Raw genomic sequence first — 25289 nt, 5'->3', positions numbered from 1 at the left:
AAGCAGTCAACGAGCTTCCAGAACATGTATTTGATTGATAATATTAATAGTACTAACTGACCTGGGTGACTTTGCCTCACCATTTTTTCTGGAGAGCAGACATTTTCTCAGGCAGGCCACTTTTGCAAAAAAACATGAGGGCATGAAACTTCTGTTTACAGATAAAAAATGTTCATCTTTTTTGAGGCCCATGCAACATGAAGAGTATTATCAGAACTGAATCTTACGTTCCATCCATGACCATCAATTACCTACAGTTGTAATTTTTAACACAATGCTCTTTATTAAAAAGTAAATTGCTGAACAAAATTCAAAATAGTCAAAAAAAAAGAAAGAAGACAAATGTTGTTCTAAACCAACAAAGGGATACGAATTACCCACATGTATACACGTGTCTCTGCAATCCGTTTACAATTACCCTTACTGGGGGAAGAAGGGGATTACTACTACAATATAATTTAGCTCACAAAGAAAAATAAAACAATGTTTCAAAACCATAACAAAAGCAATGTAATATATCAAAGAATTTGGAGTGTCAAGTGCACAAAAGTCATTATAAAACAGGATAACTTCCTCCAAAACACGAACAAAAGTTGAAAAAAAAAACAACAAAGCAAAAGAAATCTGTGTTATTAAAACCAGATATGAACAGGTGAGTGGTTCTCATCAGTGAGTCAGGCCACAAGCCGACCAAGCTTAGGCTAATCACCTGATGACATGGCTTACTCACACAAGTAAACAGTTCAGTCTTGACCAGCTGTAAATTTCCAGGTGAGGTAATATGACACACCTGACTACCTGGAGTTTCTGAACAGCTGCCCTCTGACACACCCTAAGACTTACATATAAGTTACTCCCTCTTCTTATAAGGCATATGTCTTTATGATCAAGAGTCCGGATATGCAAATGTATGAGCTGGCATCATAATCACATACAAACTACAATGAATAACAACTCCTAGAATGCTCCACCAACACGCACAATAACAGAAGCTAATAATATGTACATGAACTCAACATTTACACAAATAACCCTTGCTGTGTTACTCCATGAAGTCTAGAGTGATAACTGATTTTGCTAAATTGCTGGTGAGCTTAGAGCTTACAATTTGGCACCAAAAACATGTTTAACTACACAGTCTTGCCAAATACATACCGCCCATGTCTTTAATTACGGGTGGAGTTAGAGTAAAACTGAATTTAACAGCAGATGCGGGGAATTTACATGTACATGTATATCTACTTATTCTGTGTTTAAAACTAAAAATTTAGTAAATAAAAAAATAAAAGTTCAGAAGCTATGGTCTGAGCCTTGATAGATCAGAGCCCCCTGGTGGTGACAGTCATCACAGCTGCTGAAGTCACATGTCTTATCTCCCCCTGAAACCAGGTCATCAATCAATAAACAGCCCTAAACACCAAACAAGATAGGAACTAAAGAGAGATACATGTGAACATGTACAATCTGTCACATGCTGATGTCTCATTCTGGGGTACTTTACCAGCCAGACAATGGTCACCTATCTGTATTGTTGCTGGAAAAGTTTCAACCTTTACCTTCATCCCCAATATATGAACACTGTAACTAGTTTCAACCTTCACATTCATCCCCTATATATGAACACTGTAACTAGTTTCAACCTTTACATTCATCCCCTACATATTAAAACTGTAACTAGTTTCAACCTTTACATTCATCCCCAATATATGAACACTGTAACTAGTTTCAACCTTTACCTTCATCCCCTATATATGAACACTGTAACTAGTTTCAACCTTTACCTTCATCCCCTACATCTGAAAACTGTAACTAGTTTCAACCTTTACATTCATCCCCTATATATGAAAACTGTAACTAGTTTCAACTTTTAATTTAGCTTCGTATCGTCAAAGTAAAAATGTTCCCCTACCAGCAATTACATGTTGGCTGTCCACATTTCAGAGTTCAAGTTTCTTATTTGACAAAGTTAGAATTACAAGCCCCCTTTATAGCCAGCATGCTGTCACCAAGGAGTTTAACAAGTTTTCCAGAAAACTATGGAGTGTATTTGATAACGAAAATATAATTTCATTATAAAGCACACTCCCATTTTATGAAGAAAAACTGCACTAATATGCACATTTAACCTCTCCTATAAATGCCATATGTCATCTTGGTACTGACTTAATGGTAAACCTGTGAATGTAATTGACAGAAATTACATCTATAAACTTACTGGAAGATAAACTTTCAAGCTTAACTGATGGCTAACATATGAACTTGCTTGATGGTGAACTTGCTTGATGCTCAACTTACATGATGGCTAACATGTGAACATACTCGATGGTAAACTTACTTGATGGCTAACATATGAACTTAATTCATGGTAAACATACTTGACGGCCATCATGTGAACTTACTTGATAGCAAAATTACTTAATGGATAAAATATGAACTTATTTGATTGTGAACTTACTGGATGGCTAACATATGAACTTACTTGATGGCCAACATATGAACTTACTTGAAAGATACATGAAACTCTTTGGTTTTATTTCTTAATCTGCACATTATCATGTGTAATAACATAACAGTACAAACAAATTTTTCTACTTTCACTTTGGGGGGTAAAATGGCTTCAAAGTAAAGTTTTCTTAAGGCCCCAGCGGTCAGTCTGGAAATTAAGTCCCTTGCAGCAGTGAGGTCATCAATGACCCCTGTTTAAAAAGAACTCTGTGTGGGACAGACTGCATAGGTCTGGCCTAATTTGGGCTGGGGTGGGGCGAACAGACGGAATGGGGGCCGGTATAGGGAGGTTCAGGGGACGCTAAGCTGGCCCCAAGACGACATGCAGTAGCTGTGTACATGTCGCCTTGCCCACACTATAGCGACCTGTTCACTGGGCTGGGGGCACTTAGTGGGTGTTCACCAAACTCCGAGGAAGATCGATGATGACATTATTTCTGAAGAAATCTGACCGTTGACGGAAAATATGAACAATATAGCCCAGTAATTAACAGGTATATAACTCTCCAAATGACATTTTTTTTAACAACAATTCTTGCTCATAATTTTCTTCATTTGACATAGAAACATAATCTTTGTTTTATAGTTCCTTTTCTTGTATCCTTTGATAGTGAACTTACTTGATGGTAAACTTACTTGATGGCTAACATGTGGACTTACTTGTCTGCTCTGTTGTCACCTTGTACTGATAGTAATTAAAATACTCCCCACCAAACAGGAAAGAAAACTTGGGATTGTCTTTCTGTTTGTTTTTGGTCATGAACTCAAACTCTGGACCATTCCGAGCCACGAAGTTGGCTAACTTGTCTATAATGTTCTTTAGTTCAAGATCTGAAAAGGAAAAAACAAAACAACTTATGTAACTGATAATGTACACACTGTTAAATGTTCTGAAAGTCCAATAAACACTTTCTCTCTTAAATGGAACTTATCATGACCAGCGATATGCAAACTGGGGATCAACCTATAAACTGTGGGCTCTTCAACATGTGCTCATGTATAAAACGGGTTTCTTGGTCAACAGCAGATAACATATGGTTCTTAAAAACACAAGTGGCCAATGATACAATGTGCGTAAAAACGGCAAATCAATGAACCGAAATGGATAAAATTGATATACTGTTGATTTTTTGTTGCCAAAAATATATGTTCAGTCAAACCAAATTTCTCTAATTACCAAGAATAGCTTAGATTAATGCCTTTGAGATAAAACCAGGCTCATACCTGTACCATTTATTGTTAATATGATTTTAAAATTTGGAAAAGTTATAGGGCAACCAGCATTATGAAGTTTAACATTTATACATGAAGACAGATTTTGACTGGTAACACCTATAAAGACAAGGCTTATATCTGTGAATGGTAATTCCTTAGGCTATCTAAAATACTTGCACAAACTAGACTGGACTTGCGTTCATCAATTTTTTACCAAACCTCTCCGGTAATTGGTCTCTTTAAAGAACCGGACAACCATTCTTTCATGGATTTCGTGTGATTAAGAGACACGTGAGGTACTCTCCAAAAAAAAAAAACTGGCTATTTATAATGGGAGATTCTGCTCCATCAACTCCACACATAAACTGAAATTCCAGTTATATCTTGTGTTTCCCTCTGTAATGGAACTTCATTCAATGCATCTTTCTCTTGTTGATAAGCTACTGTCAAGTACTTTTCCAATTCCAGTCAACCCTGAATGAACCACGAACATTAAACCTTTGGACTGATCCGCATGTGAACAATCCGTCTGGCCTGTTCATATAGCACCACATAATCTTCCATGATAGCCTCATTCTGCCCCCTACTCTCAGAAATGCGCATTTTTAAGACAATTTTATTGAATCTGTACCTACCGATGTAGCTTTATTCCTAAAATCTTTGAAAACACATGAAATCAGCAATGCTTAAAAGTTCACATATTACGATGAGCCCCTTTCACAATCTTCTTTTCAATGAAACATATCCAATACTTTAACACTCTACAAACAGTCTGCGTTTCTTTCCTTTCCATGAGTTTCTTAACCTAGACAACCTCACACCTGATACCACTATGAAACCTTAAGGCAAACAGTTTTAGTCCTAAGTGACCCATATCAACAGATTCATGCTAAATGCACTTAAGAGAATAAATGACCTTGAAAACAATACAGACAATGCTCTGCAGATGATGTAAGCTAACTGGGATCATCTCAAACAATGGCATGTCAAACCAGCAGGGTTCTCAGAAGTTAAGTGGCAAAGCTCATATAGGGTTCAGGTGTGACTGCAGTGGTCAGGGCAGTGGGTCAGGTCAACTAACAGAATCAATACCCTGCTGGTCCTGGAACCCTTCCAACCCAACCACCCCACTCTGTGACAAAGGCACCCCAAGTTACAGGTAAGGCACAATGGAACCATGCCTGACCTTAACGGGAAGTTTGCTGTTACTTAATGTGACAGGTGGCAAGGAAATTTCCTAAGGGTGGCCTGGAAAGACACATGTAGACACTGAGCCTATGAAAGCATGCCAGCTATGTCATACCTTGTCAAAGAGAGTTTGCTGTAGATGCTACACTTAGAACTGTCCATGCACCATGTATACATTCACAAATCTGGCTACTGCATGAACAATAAAATGTGTATAACATGAAACAAGTATCCTCAGATATTGCAGCCATTGGCCTTTCACCATCTATTCTATCCTGTGAATATTGAGTTTTCCTGTAACTTGGACCCACATACATTGTTCATGTACATGTAACAAGAAAATTAGTTCGTGGTTGTATTTATATAAATAAAGAATCGTTTTATCTTTGGAGATACATGTATGAGACAAAAAGTATTCCTTTATTTTGCGAAATCTGAAGTAAAAATAAATACACATTTACAAATTATTCCAACTGATTAAATATTTTCAATTGGTTGTAACTAGCGAAGGGGCAAAAACAAAACGATGAAATTTTTAAAATCCAGAGTTACAGTACATGATTATCTTCCAAACATTATCTGAATCAATCTGAATGTGTCACTGCTTCAACCCCAAAACTAAGGATATGAGATTATCACAGCCATGCTTGACAACAATGCTAGAATGTACACTGAACTGCTGCGACAAAACAAATCAAAAGTCACTATGAGTGTACAAACTTTGTGATGTTACCCACGTGTATATTATTAATACTCTTATTTCTTACAGCATTTCATTTTTCCTGACAACAATTCAAATACGTAAAAACGCAGAAAACTGTCAAAACCTCAAAACCTCAGGCTGTTATGGATTTATCAAAGACACATGTGACTGCCTTGAACTCTTGTGATAGTGAAACGCTCCGATTTTGAAGACACGTGCCTGTCATGAGAGAATATATCCGTGTAGTGTTATATATCCATGAGTTTTATATCCATGTAGAACACAAACAAGTTATCTTAAGAGATAAAATATTGTCAAGGACCTGTTCCTACTAAAAACTCTCATATCAACATCGTAAGTTCTATGTACGCAAACAGAAGTCCCATTCACTCTGATAAGTTCATGCAAATGGCCGGGAAACTGTAGGCAGGGAGTACTGCACATACTTTATTTTCTATAGTGGACATCTTCCCCAAGAAACAAACGCCATCATGTGAAAGACTGGTCAGATACAAGACATGTCTGAATAAACTTTGCTTCCATTTTCACAAACTTTTATAAACAGTACAATCTAACTTGTAACCTAAGAACGTTTTTGTTAAATCCGACGCCAAGCTTGAAAATATGTATAGACAAACAAATACATCTAGGTACATATGCAAACAGGAAATGCAACAACTGATTGACTGTATTTATATGTGTAAATCTATGATATTACGATAAAATTCCTACTCCTTAGTTACTATCATTATTAAATTTGATCACATGAATTCTTTCCTAAGAAAACAAGAGCAAATGAAAAACGTTCTTCAATGTTCTAATTGCTCTGTTCATGCCACTGTCACAATTTATTTTTTATGCATACATGTACCTTTTCCTTACGCAATAAAACACTTATCCAAAATTATGCTGTATTAGACACTAAATTCAAACATAAAGGTACCCGTAGCATGACTTAATTCATGACAACTTACAGCAGTGAAAGACAAAGAAAAATAAGAAAATGAGAACAAATATGTTGACAATCCCATTGAACAGTGTTGTGCTACCAGGATCCGCAACGATGTAAAACCTCCGAATAATCATTAACTAAGATGTCAGACAAATTAATGACGTTAAATTTTGTAAACCAACCAGTTGTGGTATTTCAGATACATCCTTGAGTAAGACATCTTTTCATCTTTTCTTTTTATACTTTTTTTTTTTTTTTGGCTTTTTTAATTTGCCTTTCTTTGACCCCAAGGGTATGTAATACTGAAGTATACATGAACCTACAGGAGATAAATTCCGCTAAGGTAGCTATTTTCTGTGAAAGCTAGTCTTATCTGTAAAGGTCATCAAAGGGCATATGTTAAATTCACACTGTCACTTGTTAGTGTCTCTCATCTTCTCTTTGGCTATCTACAATATGACAGTGACAAGTTCACAACCAGTGCTCAGAATGGCTTCATCACTCTTGAAAACTTTCACTAGAGAAGGTTTAGACCAGAAAAGTAGACCAGAAATCTCCACAGATGTGGTGTGAGATGGGTCAATGTGGACACAACAGCACTCCAGATCATTACATGACATGTCACACAAAGTTAGAAAAGTCAGAAATATATACACATTTTTGAGGAGGTTACATATGTTCTAATTTTCTCCACCTTTATATTATTTCTGACATCTTATTATGAGAAGATTGAAGAAGCCACATTCATATTTCAGCAAATTAAGGTTGTGTTCCTATGCTCACCACAACAAAGCAGCCACAGTCAAACTGTCACCCAGTCACAGACAGGGGTCTTTGAAGTTCTAATCCTGTAGTATCTTTCTATGCCTAATAAAAGGCCAACACTGCGATGTAACAATTTCTTGGTACATGTATTTTCATTTTCTCCATTGTTTTTACCCCATGCCACTGCAAATGGACATACAATTTACAATGAAGAGTTTCAATGAAAAATAATGCCAAGAGGTCAAATCATAGGTCACCAAGAGAAAATTATTGCCTGTACTATGAGATCTTGTGGCATTTCTACTACAAAAATGGTGGCTGTCTCAACTGCAAATCTGGCATAAAATTTTTCATTCTTGAGGCATTTTTATCTTATTTCTTAGCAAAGACGTCATCAATTAACATACTGGGAAAGCATTCTGTAAGACGGGTCGGAAGTTGGAGGTCACATGGCCACCCTTTTGTGTCTAAGACAAAATGGCCGCGAAAATGTTAAAGCATTGCAGAAAAGGTCACTTTCTGCCACTGTCTCGCTAGCAACCAGTAAAGCCTAGTTGTCCACAATAACATCACAAACGCTCTTCAGAAATACTCAAAACTATATGGAAAGCTGAAAATTTTACAAATCCAACAGATACAAGATTGCTGCCAGCAATTCAAAAATAAGCATTTTCCTACACAATAACGTTGGGAGGACTGTTTTTCTTCACCCAGGCCGGTTGTTACTAAGAAGATCAGGTGGTCTCTAACTTCCGGTCCATCTTACAGAATAGGTTTAACCAGAATGTGAAATCAGGCCATTTCAATTCCAACTTTCTTCTATTTTTAATTTCTCTCCCATGTTAATTTTCTCAGAACAGGAAGTCTCCAAGACACTGAGAACCTCTTGTGGCTTAACCTATGTGGGGAAGCAGAAGCAGCTTTGTGCCTATCATCCAGACTCGCCACCACAGCAAGTTACTTAATAATTTCCCGTCTGGCCGACGAGGCGGCTTACGAAAACTGAGGTTTAAAGTTTAAAGCCATTTTTACACCTTAAGAAGAAAGCTGTTAAACCTTTGTTGCAGTTGTATACGTCAGGCCATCTTATATACTAGTACTACACATTAAGAAATAAAAACCAAGCGTTTCATACACACTGCATCCTTTGAGTGCTGAAGTTTTGGTGAATTACCTAAAATGTCCTCCAAAAAGTGTCTCCGTTTTAGAGGCAAATGGCATAAAATACTTCAGGACCGGTAGATCCAGGATCAATCCTTGATCAAGTCACACCTAAGACTTTAAAAGAGGAAGTTGTAACTTCCTCGCTTGGCGTTCAGCATGAAGGGGATAGTGCAACGACTGGTAGACCCGTATCAGTATAATGGCTCGGGTGGGGCGCCTTACTTGCCTTCGGTAAGTCGTCTCAGTGAAGCAGCACTAAATAAAAGAGCGGTGGAAATCCGTCCTGCAACAAGGAAGCACATTACACGTACATGCACCCTAAGGATTCCTTCGTCGTCATATGACTGAAAAATTGTTGAGTACGATGTTAAACCCAAAGAACTCAATCACTCACCTTAAATACTAATCTTGGTGCTGGACACTACTTTTGTTCACATGGGTGTAATTTTGCCTTTGAACAATTCTGACCTCTCAGAATCAGGCAAAGTGTGCGAAGTTTGTAGTCAATGACTGTAAAAGGTACAAATGTATTTAGCGGGTATGCAACCTGACAATCCTGCTTTAGCTGCTCTGTTCTAGGCTAAATCATTCATTGATCATTTAAAAAATGTAATTTATCTACATGTACATAGTAATAAACCACATTATAACCAGTCAGATCTGCAGGATTATCTGAGCTAAAAACCACAATGAAATTTCCTGGAATGTCTCAAAAGTCTCACAAATGACATAAAATATTTCTTTCATACATCATGGTGTACATGTACTTTGGATTCATCAAAAACCAGAAGTTTCATCGACTTACATGAAGAAAATCAGCAGTCGTGGAAATGTGCACTGACCATTCCAAATTCACACACCAAATTTAAGTGATTGTTGATATTGTTTATGATCAGTTAAAATACATTTACATGTAGTTTCAAATTCAATATAACAGCCATGCTGTCTACAAACATTTTCTGTCAAAAGCAAATTTATAAATATGAAAAATAATCATCTACATGTATGTGGAAGAGAAATCTAGCAGAACAACAGATAGGGCTCTGCAAGCAAAATCTTGGTCAGGAGACAATTGAGCACAAATACCATGGGCTGATGTGGGGGATCTCTATTCTGATTGGTAGAAATCTGTGTTGACGGGAGAGTATGCAAATGAGCAGTCTTCCATATCATCTGCTGAATGGCGTGACGGTGAGAAGGTTCAGACTATTATCACTTAGTAAATGACGAGATAACTTTTGTCTACCTGGTGTAAAGTAGAGGAGACTGTTTACCCAACGACCTGCTTTGGTATCAACCCAGACTGACAAGTCATTCAGTCACCCCCACCCTCCCAAACACAGTGGTCATTCTTTAGGCTAGCCTGACAAATAACACGAGCACCCCTGTGACACAGTCACCCCAGGGACAGCACTGTACTCAGAAACATTGGATCATTACCTGTAAATATACATCAATTTGGCATATGAAACTATACCTGTAACTGAGTCTGATCAAGCAAGAACTCAAGGTTATATAAATTTCAACCAAAGAGATGAATTTGCCTTGGCAGAAAAATGTATATACTACATTAACATTAATTTCCCACTCCCACATACCAAACTGACATTTTTTCAAGATGCCATAAAAAGCTATTTCATGGAAATAAACGCTCAGAATGTAATGTGCAAAAATAAAGTTGCACTGACTTCCATTTGTTAGTAACTCTTTCACTGTAACACTGAAATCAAACATTAAAGCAGCACTGATAAATCTGTCATGAAAATTCATGATAAGAAAACTTAGCCCACAAGTGGCTGCAAAGAATATTGTTCTCGCCGATAAAATGCACTTAAAAAAGTAATTATCTTCTATTCATAAATCCATTTCTTGTCATATGCACACGTTGCATACCTGTAAGGTCACAAAGTGCAGCATCTGGCATGACTGTTGCACATGTAGTTACAATAGTAGATATTTGCTCAGAAAAAAAATACCTTGAAGATCTAAAAATCACTATGCCAACTGCAGGATACTAAACTGAGGGCAAACAGGATGGCACTGTTGTTTGGAGGAACATTTACAGAATTTCATTTCCAGAGATCTTTTTTCAGAGATTACCGATTCTGGCTATTAGGGCGGTTAATAAATAAAATCTGGGGTGAGCCAGAGTACATGGAGAAGATGGGGTGATGTTTTTATCTATGACCTAGCTAATTTACAGGCAGGTTCCAACCCTATCAGCAAATGAAGGAGTCATGGAGGTCGGTCAATGCTGAGGAAGTAGAGCAAGAGATAAAAGCCCAGACGGTTAAATTCCACCCAGAAAAACTATCTGTGTACTCTTTCCTACATTTCACACTTACATTTCTACCGATACATGTCTTTCGGATTTTTACCACATTGCCCAAAAGTGTCACTGTGAAGCTCAGGTCTTATTAATAGCTTACTGTATTCCTTGATCTTAGTTAACATATGGATTGAACTTATCAATCTATCAAACACAAACAAACACACCTGGAAATTTTCCCCCTTAAAGGAAGCCATATTAAGAGCCAATCTGAGACATAAGCCCTAAAGGACAGGTGCCCTTAGGGCTCTAGCCCTTAGCCCTTATTTTAATTTTGAACATAAGCCCACAACTATGTATTTTGAATTTAGAAATGTGTTTCTTATTTTCATATCCTGCTTTTGCTCCCAATAATAAAATCTGCTAAAAACACTAAAAACACTATATCTTCTGTTAATCCTCAATGGCGAGGAATACAAGACAAATTTTTTTGTCAATCGAAATTTAAAGGTTTAAGCATCCCAATGAATGACACAAATATCAACAAATACCTTTTAAAGCTAAATGTGCTTTACAGTCACCTCTTAAAATTATGGGAACATCCTCTGTAAATCTTATGATGGTGTTGGCATGAGATATAAATATCCATGTACCCGCATAAAGTCTACGATGTTCTGTTGTTCTATCGTACGTACATTCGCTCCACAAATACAATCAGCTACTGAGAAATGAAAGCAGCACAAGTAAAATGGAAATAAACAAGAAACGAAACAAGGGCTGGTAAACTGTGATACAGAGAATCAGTGACTCTCATTTTAACTGAGTCAAAATAATTTTAGCCTGTAATCATTCTAATACCACAAACGATTATATCCGAATAACCAGTTTGCATATAACCTCACATAAGTACATTTGGCTCCACATGTGACAGACCATAGTAAAGCATGGTGATCACCTAATGTGCATATGTCTTTACACTTGAACACCATTACGCAGACAACTCTTGCAAATACATGTATGTACAAATGTGACACCGTATACAGTATAAACAACTGATACACTGAAAAGGTACTTGCTTTGTAGGTGTAACAATCAGGCTTTAATATTAGTAACCACAAGCATAAACCGAAGGTTTCAAAGACCTTCTTTTACATTTCAAAAACTGGGAATTTTGTTATTGGTTAGGCTTCATGGAAAAATAACAAACCCACCCACCTGCCTGAAAAAGACTGTAATGCGTGTATCACTACAAAGTTCCTATCGAACCCCTGTAGATTAAGCTACAAGGATGTTTGGGGTTGCTTTCAAGCTTTACTACTCCTCAATGTATGCCACCGTCACCCCACCCTGTGAACAATTGTACCTTTATTTGTCGGGTCATTCCTAATCCAGGCTCATTCTCTTTGGTGCTAATGGATATCAAAACATGGAGATAGCTTTTAGCATGACATCAGAAAACAAAAGCTGACTACAAAGGTAAAGCCACTATCCAAAGTATTAATCCTTCTTGTGTTATGTCGTAGCCTAAACAACACCCTGTATCAACAACTTTGTAAAGTAGTTTAAACAACATTCTATAAGCAACAGTTTCGTAACGCTTTTGTGAATCAAAAGCACTAAAGCTACATGCAAAGTCTTTCCATCAAGCAAATGATGTTGAATGACAGCTTGTCAGTACACCTTATGCTAAGGAGTCCAAACTCAAATATGAACAACAATGTTTAATGCACTAAAAAAAAAATGAGTAAGCTGTTGGAGTGTTATTAAACATTGACCTGAATAATCATTTAATTGTAATGATTAAATATGTTAATACATCTGCATAGCTTCAATTTTAAACAAGTTATAGGTTTCTTCAAAATCATGACAATAATCCCTATGTGAGATTGCAGTTACATGTACTAAATACAATTATTCTTACAAAAAAAGTACATATTTATTCCAGGCATTAATGTTTTCAAGAAGGGCACAAGAGAATAAGATAGGCTGACAACATTCTGTATCTGTTACAAATAAGACATCTGACATGAAACTAAAATCCATGCATCCATTCTGAGGATGGACATGGGATTTCAATTCACTTGTCAACATGTACAGCTTGGTTGACACACATACAGCTGTTTGGAAATAATTCAGAACTGTCCAAGGTGTGTTTTATGATGGATGAACACATCAGAGTCCTTCCATTTGTTATCATGAATACTGCATGACTCAAGTAAGTACATGTATATCTTAAGAAAATTAAGAAAAATACAATGACAATTCCAGGTCCACCACATTCTGTGTCCACCTTGACCCCGGATACACGTGTACTTGCTGACTTCAGTTTTAGAGTCAACAAACTAATGAGAAAGTAACAGCTGGTCATCGAGATGCAGAGGGGAATGACCCTGTATACAACACATGTTCAACAGATTAGATATGACTTGTCTATTACTTTCACCAATTTTGGGGATACAGTGTTCCTCAGTTTAATGAGTTTTATGAAGCTTCCATGTGCAATTAGCCAAAATCGAGTCTCAGGCTTCACTGTTTTTTCCATTCACTACACTGCTTCATACACATACAACAGGAGAGAAATATTGCAAACGAATTATATTCACGTATTATATCATATTATTCTAGCCGCTGTCAACTGATCATACAGATTTATGAAACTGAATTTAACACTGACCTTTTTGTAGGCCCCTACTTGTCAAGCTGAACATTTTCTCCATTAATACCATGGAGTACAAACGCAAAAAGTGTCATGATACTATTTTCAGGCACCAAAAATGTACCGGCTCCTGCTTAATCCTTCATTTAGACGGACAACGGTAACCGGCTATATGTACAACAACAACGACAGTGTGTTGCCATTTTTTACCTATTTTGATAAATTACACCATTTTACCTTCTGGTGGTTTAGGGAGATCCATCCTGAAGTAATCGCTGCAATCTTCAGTATGATTTGGGGGAGAAAAAGAACAATTTGATACAGACGAGACACAGTTGTTGAGGAAAAGTCATGAGTGTGCCATGGCAGCAGCCATTTTCTCAGCTTTGCTCCACTCTTTCGGATGTTTCCGGAAAACTCCGTTAACGGCCTATATTTGAGACATGCAACTTTTTATTCCCAACAATCTCCATAGCAAATTGTTTTTTTTTATTTCATTTCAAGAGAGTATGTAAAGAATTTTACTTTTTTCCATATAAATGTATCTAACAGACGGAAAGCCACGAAGCACTGTTTTGAGTGAGAGATGTGATGGCCGACTACCGTGCGCTGGGCTCTGGCTACACAGCTCTTTTGGGGGTGAGTAACTGATATTTTCAAGGGTTTAGCTGCATAAACCTGTCCCATATATTTTCCCGGGGGTGGTGTGACAGTATTGCGTAACATTGCATTGTTGTTTAGCCTGTGGAGCGATCGGTCTGCACATAAATCCCGTGTTTAATGGCTTCCGTGCTGATGTAAACATCTCGCCACTCTCCACGACGTAAACAAATGTAGCGTGGTCGAAAACTGCCAGGTTGTCTGGCGTGACTCACCCGGATTGGCTACGTAGTCGAGGCACGGGCCGTATAAATAGGCCTGCTGACGACATCATAGCCAGTGTTGGCTGAAGAAAGGATATGGTGAGGTAGCAGAAGGCGATAGCTCTCTCGAGCTCAGATGTTCGTGTATTTTACACCCAGAGTTGTGAGGAGGAGAGACTTTACCGTCCAGGCTGAAGTAGCGGACTGTGCCTTTGTTTTTGTAGCAGTTAATAAGCTGAACTGCCGTCTTTTACACGGCGTTCCAGAGGTGTCCAGAGAGTTATATACAACTCGGCTAGATTTTGTTATTTCACCATCTTAGTGAAAGCCCTACTTCACATCATGATTCCAGAACGACCGGTAAGCACAAAATACTGGCTGTATAAAAGCTTTACCTTTGATTAATATCTGGACTATTTGAGGTGAAGTGATGTCAGATTTATTTGTTCATAATTGACATAAGGAAATTAATCCATGACTACTGTTGCCTTTCTATAATTGAAAATATTTGAATTGATTGATTTAAAAACCTATTGGTTATTTTTGACTTTCATGTGTTATTATTATGTTAATTTTGTTCAGGATTGGAAAACTCCCAATATTGATATTGAAAACGTTGACCAATTATTACATTCTTAGATTACCTTCTTTAAGTATTATCCTGGATAGTTTGATTGATGGGTTAATACATATATATTTGTAAGAGTAATTTCTGTGGATTAAATAAACAGCTATACCCTACCCCCTCTGGTGAAGAGAATCACAGGTGAGAATACCTGTGGATTCAAGCCAGTGACATGGATTTACAGTATTGTTACATTACTTATAATCCTGGCTTAATTCCTGCTGTTAAGTGGGAAGGTCTTTCAGAAACCTGCGGATTGTCGTGGACTTCCCCCGGGCTCTGCCTGGTGTCCTCCCACCATAATGCTGGTCGTCGTCGTAGAAGTGAAATATTCCTGAATATGGCACAAAACACTAATCAAATAAGTAAATAAATAATTCCTGCTGTGGTAGTTTGTTATCAGCACTCCACTGTGTGCCCACCCCGGCGCCCTTTCTTTCAATTAAGGAATGGCAACAGCCTGTGAAGTAAAGTTATACTCTTGTGTTCTTTTTCAGATGGAGACAATGAACCCAATACCTGTGCCAGCTTCAAGGCCAACCTCATTGTTGTTAGAAAATTGTTCATACGAACTCAGTCTGAGTTTGAAAATGAATGATTCTAACAACAATGAGACCAGCAAAGCACGGAAGAAGAAGAGAAGAGCAAGGGACCGACAAGAACGTCATTTCCATGGTAAGTAGTTCAGATAGGCTTCTCTGTTCAGTAGCCATATCTGTCAGCTGTACAGGTTACAAAATATGCTAGGCATACATTATTTTGTATCATATTAGTAGAATTTGCCTGGGTTGTCTATAATGCAACAACTTGTGGACATATTTGGTTGTAATGACCAATGATAGGTTTGAAACCTGTGAGGCAAATTTTGTAGTATGTGTCAGTGATTTGGCAGAGAAATGTGGAAAACCCAACATGAAGCCAGTTCTATTAATAGAACTCCCCTTTCCTTAGTACCCGGAGTGTGTGTTGTCAGTTCCTGTCTGCGTATTGGGCCATTTTGATTGGTTGACGCTCTGGCGATGTCATGGTCACATGACTGCCCTGTATGATATGCTAATGTATGCGTGTTGTCAGCAGAGGTTTTTCCTGAGCATTCATTCACAGTGACCTAGATTCATGCCAACTGGGTTGTTTTGTGCTTGAGCTAGAATTAACCTGCTAGCTGACACAAAGAACCCCTGCCCCAGCTGCTCTGGCAGCCCAGGGTCTGCTTATAGACCCAGGCTGGCTTTTGAGTTGCAGTGCTGCTAAATTCATACATTGAGCACTCACCTGGACAGAGAGCATTTAACTTGTACATGTATAAGGAACTAGTATCACAGGCTATTTTGATTCTTACATCAGACTGATATCTCACCTTTGCTTTGTTTGAAATTTTTATCCAATAAATTTAAAAGTGTATGCATTTAGCACAGCACTACACCATGGCACCACATTTGGTGGGTTTAGTTTTGGTACCATAATGTAATTGACCTGTGCGAAAACCGTGGTCATAAAGGTTTTCAGCATTTGAAGACATAGAGCACGGTTACAGAGACCGATGACCTCAGTCTGTCTCAGCAGACTTAACATGGTTGTACGTACTTTAGTGCACATATTTTTTTTTTTTTACCATCAGTTGTTTATAATTTGTTTACATTAATAAATTGACAAGATTATTTTCCTGTGTACTGTGTTATCTTTTGGACAATTGCCTTGTGCACATACCAACAGGTCATTTGTGACATTGATTTTCTTGTTTTGTACAACAATGTTAGCATTCGTGGCGTTAAATGGTCCTCTGCCAATTTAGAAATGTTGTCAATATCGCCTGAGGAGACAGCTGTACATATTGTTCTGGTTGTTTCAAATGGCAACATTTACATTATTAGGTCACATATTTAACAACTGTCTGACTCACTCAGCTGTTGTAGTCATTCTGACCTATTGGATGAGTTCCCTTGGTGAAAGCTGACCTTGTTCATTGTAAACAATAAGCTGGCAGTCATGTGCTGTCCCCTTTTATTTACTCTCCAGCTGTCTATATGTTGATCAATGCAGCAGCCAACTCCATGTCGATGTTCTCTTTTGACCTAGAAAACAAACGAATCACCAGATGTGTTAAATGTCACATGCAGTTTGCAGACTTAGGTATAGGTGTTAGTACATCGGGCGCAGTGCTATATATTAACTCCCAAGCTGGCAAATCATTATGAAGAGATTTCATTTCTTTTTTGCAGACATATATAAGCCAACAGGAGAGATCTTAGGGAAGGGAGCATATGCATCAGTGCGGACCTATGTCAATGATCACACCCAGAAGCAGTATGCAGTTAAGGTAGGTTTACACTCAAGACTTGTGCAAGTTTTGATTCATGTAGTTTTTTAATCCATATTATTTTCCTCCCAGAAAAAAAATATAAAATGTTACATAGACATGTAAATTAAGTATGCAGAGTGTGCATCTTACTTTCTTCCTTGCAGGTTTTAAAGTTACTCAGTTTTTACCTCCAGCATGTATTTGACCAATTTGTAATGGGTGCCATGTTTCTGCTGACAGGTGATAGAAAAGAGTCAAGGGAGGCTACGCAGCAAGGTGTTCAAGGAGATCGAGATATTCCATCAGTGCCAGGATAACCCTAACATCTTACGCCTTGTTGAGTATTTTGAGGAGGAGGAAAGGTGAGGATTTTTATTACTGTAATGCTATTAACTAGAGGACCACCTACTGAAACAATGTTGAGCAGAGGATTTCACGCACTGTAACATGATCAGAGCATTGAAACATTACAATAAATCCATGAAGAATGCTATATGTACATGTATATGCCGTGTTGAGTAACAGTTTTACCGTACATTTAGAAATAAAGCGATTTGCTAAATAGTGTTCTCCTCATATTCCAGGTTTTATTTAGTCTTTGAGAAAATGTATGGTGGTACCTTGCTGGAGAACATTGAAGGGCGAGGCCATTTGACTGAGCGAGAAGCAAGTTTGGTTGTGAAACATATTGCCATTGCCTTGAACTGTTTACATTGCAAAGGTAAGTTTTCATATTTATATTGTTTTGAAATATCTTATTGCTAGGATTCAAGGGAGTAGTGAAAAAATTCATTTGAGGGATTGGTTCTGTGATGGGATGTTACCAAAATAAGATTGATGTTTCAAGCATGTATGTTGTGACCTGAAATAAATGGCTGCTTTTTTGGTTGCAGGTATTGCTCACAGGGATTTGAAGCCTGAAAACATCCTGTGCGAACAGGCGGGAGAGGTGGTGCCGTTGCGTATCTGTGATTTTGACCTGGCCAGCGGAGTGATGTTTGAGTCGGACAGTGAGGCCGTGACAACACCTGAGCTACAGACTCCAGTAGGCTCAGCCGAGTACATGGCCCCGGAGGTGGTGGATGCCTGGGTCGGGGAATCCTTCTCCTATGACAAGAAATGTGATCTCTGGAGCTTAGGAATAATATTGTAAGTACCAAGCTGAAAACCTTCCACCTGTAACAAAGCTTCGAGGAGTGGATTGTTCAATCAATACGTGTATGCTAAAGTCGAAAAAAAAAATTTTTAAGCAAAATATAAAGGAACCAGTGTAGCTTTAAAAAAAAAAAAAAAAAAAAATAACGAACCTGTGATTTATTTTGCCAGGTACATCATGTTATGCGGCTACCCTCCATTTTATGGGCAGTGCGGAGAGGACTGTGGCTGGGAGAAGGGTGAGGCCTGTGAGGAGTGTCAGGAGAGTCTGTTCAACCGCATCCAAGATGGTATCTTTGAGTTCCCCGAGGGAGATTGGGCTGTGATATCCGAAGATGCGAAGGATTTGATCAGACACCTGTTAGTACGAGATCCTGCCATGCGATACTCAGCCGGAGATGTCCTGTGTCACCCCTGGGTGGCCAACTCCCCAGCAGCAACCCCACTTCTGACGCCCAGACTTCTCCTCAGGTAAGGATGCCTCCTAAACCAGGCTGTTAACCCGGTTGGAATTAAGCTAGATAATTTACAAGCCTTTGTCCAGCAGACAGTTCTAATCCAAGATCGTTTAAATTTTAAGGAAAAGGTTTGTAAGAGATAACCTCGTGATGTTTCTTTATAAAAGCTTTGTCAGACGCCTGTTGGCACTTGGACTTACCAAATGCTTTGGTCTTTTCCAGGCATAACAGCACTAAGGATTTGGAGTCATTTGCCGACGCTGCCATTTCTATTAATCGTATGATGCAACAACACCTGGCCATATCGGACCTACACCCTGATGTGCCGCGATTCTTTGTTGGAGACGATGACAAGCCCCTGAAGGATATCGACGATGACGACAATGACAGTTGTGATGAGGGCATCTGCCTGCCCCCTATGAGCCTGTCCCCTCCCTCATCAAGTTTAGCCAAGCGACGAGCGCAGCGCAACAGCCAAAGCAGTTGCAGCAGTGATTTTGAAGGATCTCAAACCTCAATTGATTTCTTCCCGTAAACTCAGGAAAATCCCATCTCATTTGCTCATACTTTCATCATCCATTTGACCGATTTCATTTTGTTTCATTTTTTTCTCCTTCATCAATTCCATTTTCATCAAATGAATGAACATTTTTTTTTTTTTTGGCCTTGGTTGTGAAAAGGGTGTTCATGGACTTGTAAATCCTTTCTGTTGGAACTTAAGTTGCATTAAGATCACTGTGCTTATTTATGAGATGTGTTAATTGGTTTTGATTTGTCTATGAATGGAGTGGCCTGAAGGTTGTTTTGGTTTCTCCATGGGTAAGATGCAGGCCCTCTTCTGCCCAGCCATCATGTCCAGACACCGAACATTGTCCTCATGCTATGGGGTGTGACCAGCAGCCAGTCTGCTGGAACTTGTTCTGTGACTGTCGGTGCTAAAGGGTCAGCAGGGGGAACAACTGCATAAACATTTAGTTTCCGTACATTATTGTGGTCACACACTGTTATCATCGCACAAGGAAAAAGATGTGAGCATTTGTTAAACATAATACTATATCTATATACATTTTGGTTGACATGAAACATAAAGACTTTAGTTATCGTTGTACATGTAAGATACAAAATATTTGTCTAACTTTGCTAAATACCAAATCCAAGTCTTCATTTGAGATGGCCCTGTGCATAATACCATGGAAAAATCCAAGCTAACTATTGTGATTGATAAAACTTATACTGTTCGTGAGCAGGGGCATTTTATTTTCGTGTAAATCCAGCATTGAATGGGTCATAGTTGAACAGTTCAGCTCAAAATGTACAAGTGAAAGATTGGTCCCATTCCCATTTACATATGCAGTAATACCAGTCATACCCTTTTTCATTGATATCAAAGGACAATCAAATATCCTTGTACACAGTTTCCTGATGTGGGGTTCCGTGATAGAATGTCTACCTCTGAGAGTGCGCTGTGACTGACCTGCTAGATTAATGCTGTCAACGGATAAATGTACTAGATCTAAATATGTATTCTATATAATAGAACCGATGTGGCCTATACATGTATGACTGAGGTGTGTAAATGTGACAGATGAACTGATTGTGATTGGTCACCTCATCACAAACAGTGCTTAATTTGCCCTTCAAAAGTGCAATCTTTGGCATCCAATAAGCTTCACATGTTTTTTGGCAGTGTTCCAGCAGTGTAGTTTTAGCTTGCTTAAAATTTTTGCCAAAATAATTGCTCCACTATTCGGTACTAGTGGCATACTGACTGAGCATTATTTGCTAGATGTGAGCAGTATGAAGAATTTCTGTCTTCTGGATAGTTCCTGGGACCAATATTGTGAACTTGTGGTATGCTTTATAATAATAGCCCTGGCTCATTTATGTATAATAGCAGAGTTGTGCTACACATAATATTTTTTTAGAAGATTGAGATTGTACTTTTATATGCTTTTTGTACTTGTAGATGTGTATTTCAAAGCTGAGCAGCTTTTTCTGTTAATTTTTTTTTTTTTTTTTGGCTTGGTTCGGTTGAGTGATTGAAACGCAGTTTGAATTTTGCTAGATTACTCTGCGTACTAGCAGGTTTTGCAAGCATTTGGTATGATAGTGGATATTTGGACTGATATTTGATTGTACATGTATTCATGTATATGCATGCATATGAAGTTATTATCGATGTTGCTGCAGAGTCCAAAGCACAAGATGAGTGAATGCAACAGTATGTTTGAACATGTGACAACTGCCTGTGTGCAGATGACTGCTATTTATGAAGATGTAAAATATATTGTACCATACTATTCCTCAACACGGCTGTCTTGTCAAAGAACAACCTTGTCATGGGGAATAGCTTGTAGTCAGTTATTGACACCCAACTGCCAGTATTGAAAAACACTTCAGCCATTTACCAGAATAGTAGTAGGCCTAGACATGGGTGAGGGTGATAGCTACTTACTTGAGGCACCCTTTTTCACAAGACTAGCTGTGACCATCTCCATGCATAATGTTAAAACTGCGAATGGAGACCCATAGCATGGGGTGTTTGGTCAAATTGTTCACTTGTTGGAAGGTTTACTTTTTTGCCTCTCTGGTCTTTGGTTGAACTGTATTGTGATAATGATATGATGTAGAGCAATTGTGATTTTCTGCTCAAATGACATTCCCATCTGTATTAACGTATCCCAGGCCTAATTTTGTTCACCTAGTCTCCCCTGACTTCCTGGCAAGCCTAATTTCCATTGTTTTCACATGCTTTGATGCTCACTCTGACCATGTGGTTGATGGACAGAGCAAAGAAATTGTTAGATAATTCTCAAAGCAACCCTTGTTATTTGTAATACTCAGGGAATGTAATAGCATACATGCACTTTCATGTTACAATAGAATCTATAGTGCCAAATCTCTTTCACAACTGTGCAGACACGAGGCCACCAGAAAGCAGCCTGTCTAATAGTCCTGGTCATCTACAGGTTTTCATGTGCTCCTTGTCCCATTGCCAGCTATCATCTTCCGCCAGGCAATACAAGCAGTCCAGAGTAGAGGTTATTTTCTTGAATCTCAGCATGGCTGAGTTCCAGGCTGCAGTGTTCCCCCCAATATGTCTGGATCCAGCTACGCATTTATGTTGTTAAATTGAAACGCCAGTTGTTAAGGGACTGGTAACAGAGGAGGGATTCGTTTTCTTTTTGTTTATTTTTTTACCCAGTGATTGTGTTTGCTAAGTCAGTTATGCATCGTCATTAAGTGCAGGAGTATCCTTAATATACAAATGAATATCGTATATGTTATTGATTACTGTTATGTATGTGACTAGTACAAGGCTGATCTTCCCTCAAACCTAAAGCTGTATGTTTACACGAACATGGCAACTGCAGACTGCAGGTACGAGATACAACCTATGGACTATATATCATTATACCTATAACTGTACTCCTGTTTCTTTTGGCTTTATTTTACGCTAATCTCGTCACGAGATTAACACGACGATACCTGTTCAGTTTGTGACGAAGTCGTCTGTGTATGCTGATGAAAATAAACGTTTCGACCTTTTGGAACACTGTCTCCGTTTCATTATTCTAAGTGTACATGTATGTTGGTAGTTTCCATTGAATGATTGATTAATTGAAGCCTGATTTACAGTGAGCTTTGTCTCTTTTTTTTCGAATCACTTCTTACAAAAGACTTTTAAGGACGACAAGGTGCCTGTTGAATTATAACTGTGGACAGCTCATGTAGAGTGTATGTGCGCTCTTTGAATAGTCTGAGGTGTTCTGCGGCGTGACCAGGTTTGTCGACTATAGTCAACATTCCATTCACTTGGAAAACGATGTACCAAGTTTAAGTATTTTTCAAAGAGGTTTGGAAAAAATGCAAATATACAAAAAGCAAGTTTTTTTTCGTCGTTAGCTTTTGTAAAGAATCATTCCTTGTCTGAACTTAATCGTGAGATAATTGATCTTGAGTCGATCTTTCTCACTTCCCGAGTGGGATATGTGGTACGACATTCGACGCTTATATCTCATCTAATAAGTTAATAAGTTTGTCAGTCTCGGGTGTACTTGGGATACAGTATATTGTACCTCAACTCGGGTGGACAGAGTCTTTGACGAGACACAGTCGAATTTTACTGCTACATGTAGGTGATAAGCGTATTCTTGAGTACGGCGTAAAACACCAACCAAATAAAGAAACAGTTATGAGCACTATAAATTCCATGTCAGCGTAGACGTAGGAGAGTGAGATCCTGAATACCCATCGGGTCTCTGTACACACGAACTCTGTATACAGACACATCACGCAGTGACTCGGTGCATGAACGTGTGGATCCAGGGGTAGTGGGGAGAGAGCAGGTCCGCATAAACCGGACTTGTTTACACCAGAACAGCCGTTCTTACTTCGCCACAGCTGTCTGCACGGGACATCCGCTTCTTGTGCTGCCCCCCTGCCCCCCCCCCCTGCCCCCTCACAAACCACTCTATCCACTTCAGCACTTGTCTGTCACTCCAAACTGGCAAACGTGACTACCCTGGTAAACAGGACATAGATTTTAGGGCGCTCCAGAGCCAGGGTAGGCTGCTTACCTCCAAATTAAACAGGTCAATGTTTGTTGTATCCATTGTTTTAATTAGAGTCTCTGTTGCACATGGCTAAAATATGCTGAGACAACCTGGTTTCGAACCGACGACCACCTATACAGTTATACACATAAAAGGTTTTCATTCATGTCATTTTTGTCAAAAGTGCTCCTCCAGCGACCATCAAAAGCAATCCTTACCCCGCTATCGTAACCATAACATCCTGACACGCACAGAAACTAAATACTGTAAAAGATTACCACTTTCTAAACGGCACGAACACCTGTTTTCGCAGACCATTAGAGCTGTACCTCATTATGGCTCTTATTATACAGTTTCAGAAGCGGTCGTTACAGAATGGTCATAATTAAGGCGCATGTCACCTTTCTATCTTCAGAACATACAAGATACTGCTCCGGTTCAATCCCGCCTCTGGACGCAGGGGCCTTGGTGACATTAAGCGATTGAAGACGATGGTATGGCCATTACAAAGTTCGTGTATTGTTCACAGGTGGAAAAGCTGGTAAAAAAGAAACTCTAGTCTGCCGTGGGCTTCGTAGAACGCGGGTTGGCGCCTTTGATGTCGATGTATCCCTGTATATAATCATCCAATCAGGTATAGAATAGAGCAGTTATCTGGCCGGAAACTCACACCTGTGAAAGGTTATACATGATTAGAATTAAAACGTCAAGACCAATAAAACAAAAATAGTTCGTATGTAAATGTTATTTTAACTTTTTAAGTAATTAAATAGTTGATCATATATTCAGGTTAATATGTTAAGTATACCTCACAGCTCGTTCTTTCAACATATAAGCCGTGGAAATGAAATGAAAGTAAAAAAAAACATCACCAGGGAATGAATGGACAGGTATGTGGTAAGCCACGTGTAAGTCTAGAACATATTACTTGGATATCATACAACAAAGGCCCCTTCTGTGACGTCTCGAGAACAAAATAAAGTGTTTTGTACGCGTCATTTGATGAGATTTTCCCTCTAAGCCAAACGTGTCCTGTCACCGTCAGTGGCCCTATGAGTGCCGTCATGCATGAGTGAGTGTAAAACTAGGCCATCATCAATTCTCTCGCCTCCATACACAAAACTTTAGTATAGTGTATACAGAATAAGTGGTTTATTGTTCTGAAATGTGCTAGAGTGGGTAGATTTGTGCATGGGCAGGCCCACTGTGTGGGTAAAGAGACCCAAGTCATGCTTCAAGCGGATGTTGAATATACAGAAGAAACACGTCTGCGATCATGATACAGAGTGCCGTAGATAATTGACAAAAAAAGTCATATCGCATGTATATGGCGTCATATAATACATGTAAAAATGATCTTTATCCACGAAGGAAAATACGCTTGTAGTACTAATCAGATTGCGGTGAAATTGTGTAGGGTATCCCCGAAAATCGGTTAAAATTTGAAAACTGTCTAGCAACGAATAAGCCACCACATAAACTGGACACTGTCGACTATACTGTGCAAAACATCACTGAAATAAGTCAAATCTGCCTAATGTGAACAGTTGCATAGAGGACAACGACTCACCTGTGTTGTGGCTAGTTCTGCAAGTGGTTTATAGACATCTTGGACATAGCTGCAGGCCTTTGTATCTCGATTTTAAACTTTAACCTAACTGTGGCTGAGTAGCTCGCGCGCTCACGCCTTTTAACGCCAATCTGAAAAATGGTTACAGTTTTCACCCTTTCATTGGTTAGGTTTTAATTTTCATGTTTACTTAAAGCGGATACATGCTGACAGACCATTCGAATCTATAGACGGAATACTACTGGTCTCTGTGGCATCAATATGTTATTATTCTCCTCATATATGAAGACAGTAATAACATATAGATGGCTATTTCTCTTCCTCATGTCTGAATTGGAAGTATTTA

The 25289-nt window shown here is 38.6% G+C and overlaps 2 protein-coding genes across 2 annotated transcripts in view; one reads left to right on the top strand and one right to left on the bottom strand.

The window, feature by feature from the left end:
- Positions 1-13798, bottom strand: part of LOC135469822 (calcium homeostasis endoplasmic reticulum protein-like) — a 45232-nt gene extending 31434 nt beyond the window's left edge. The window contains exons 1-2 of the mRNA XM_064748431.1: positions 13655-13798; positions 3166-3336 (exon numbers count right to left, since the gene is read on the bottom strand). Coding sequence (XP_064604501.1) covers positions 3166-3336; positions 13655-13679 — 196 coding nt within the window. The 5' untranslated portion in view covers positions 13680-13798. The remainder of the gene's footprint in view (positions 1-3165; positions 3337-13654) is intronic.
- A 548-nt stretch (positions 13799-14346) lies between these two features.
- LOC135469876 (MAP kinase-interacting serine/threonine-protein kinase 1-like) lies at positions 14347-22371 on the top strand. The gene is made up of 8 exons (XM_064748505.1): positions 14347-14640; positions 15403-15580; positions 17125-17222; positions 17445-17566; positions 17789-17925; positions 18098-18353; positions 18531-18830; positions 19040-22371. The coding sequence occupies exons 1-8, from the start codon at positions 14623-14625 to the stop codon at positions 19350-19352; spliced, it is 1422 nt and encodes a 473-aa protein (XP_064604575.1). The 5' UTR covers positions 14347-14622; the 3' UTR covers positions 19353-22371.
- The last annotated feature ends 2918 nt before the right edge of the window (positions 22372-25289 follow it).

Source organism: Liolophura sinensis, chromosome 7 (assembly GCF_032854445.1).
Source record: "Liolophura sinensis isolate JHLJ2023 chromosome 7, CUHK_Ljap_v2, whole genome shotgun sequence".
In the NCBI taxonomy this organism is placed as follows: domain Eukaryota; kingdom Metazoa; phylum Mollusca; class Polyplacophora; order Chitonida; family Chitonidae; genus Liolophura; species Liolophura sinensis.
The sequence above is the reverse complement of the archived record's forward strand: the minus strand, read 5'-3'. Positions and strand labels throughout refer to the sequence as shown.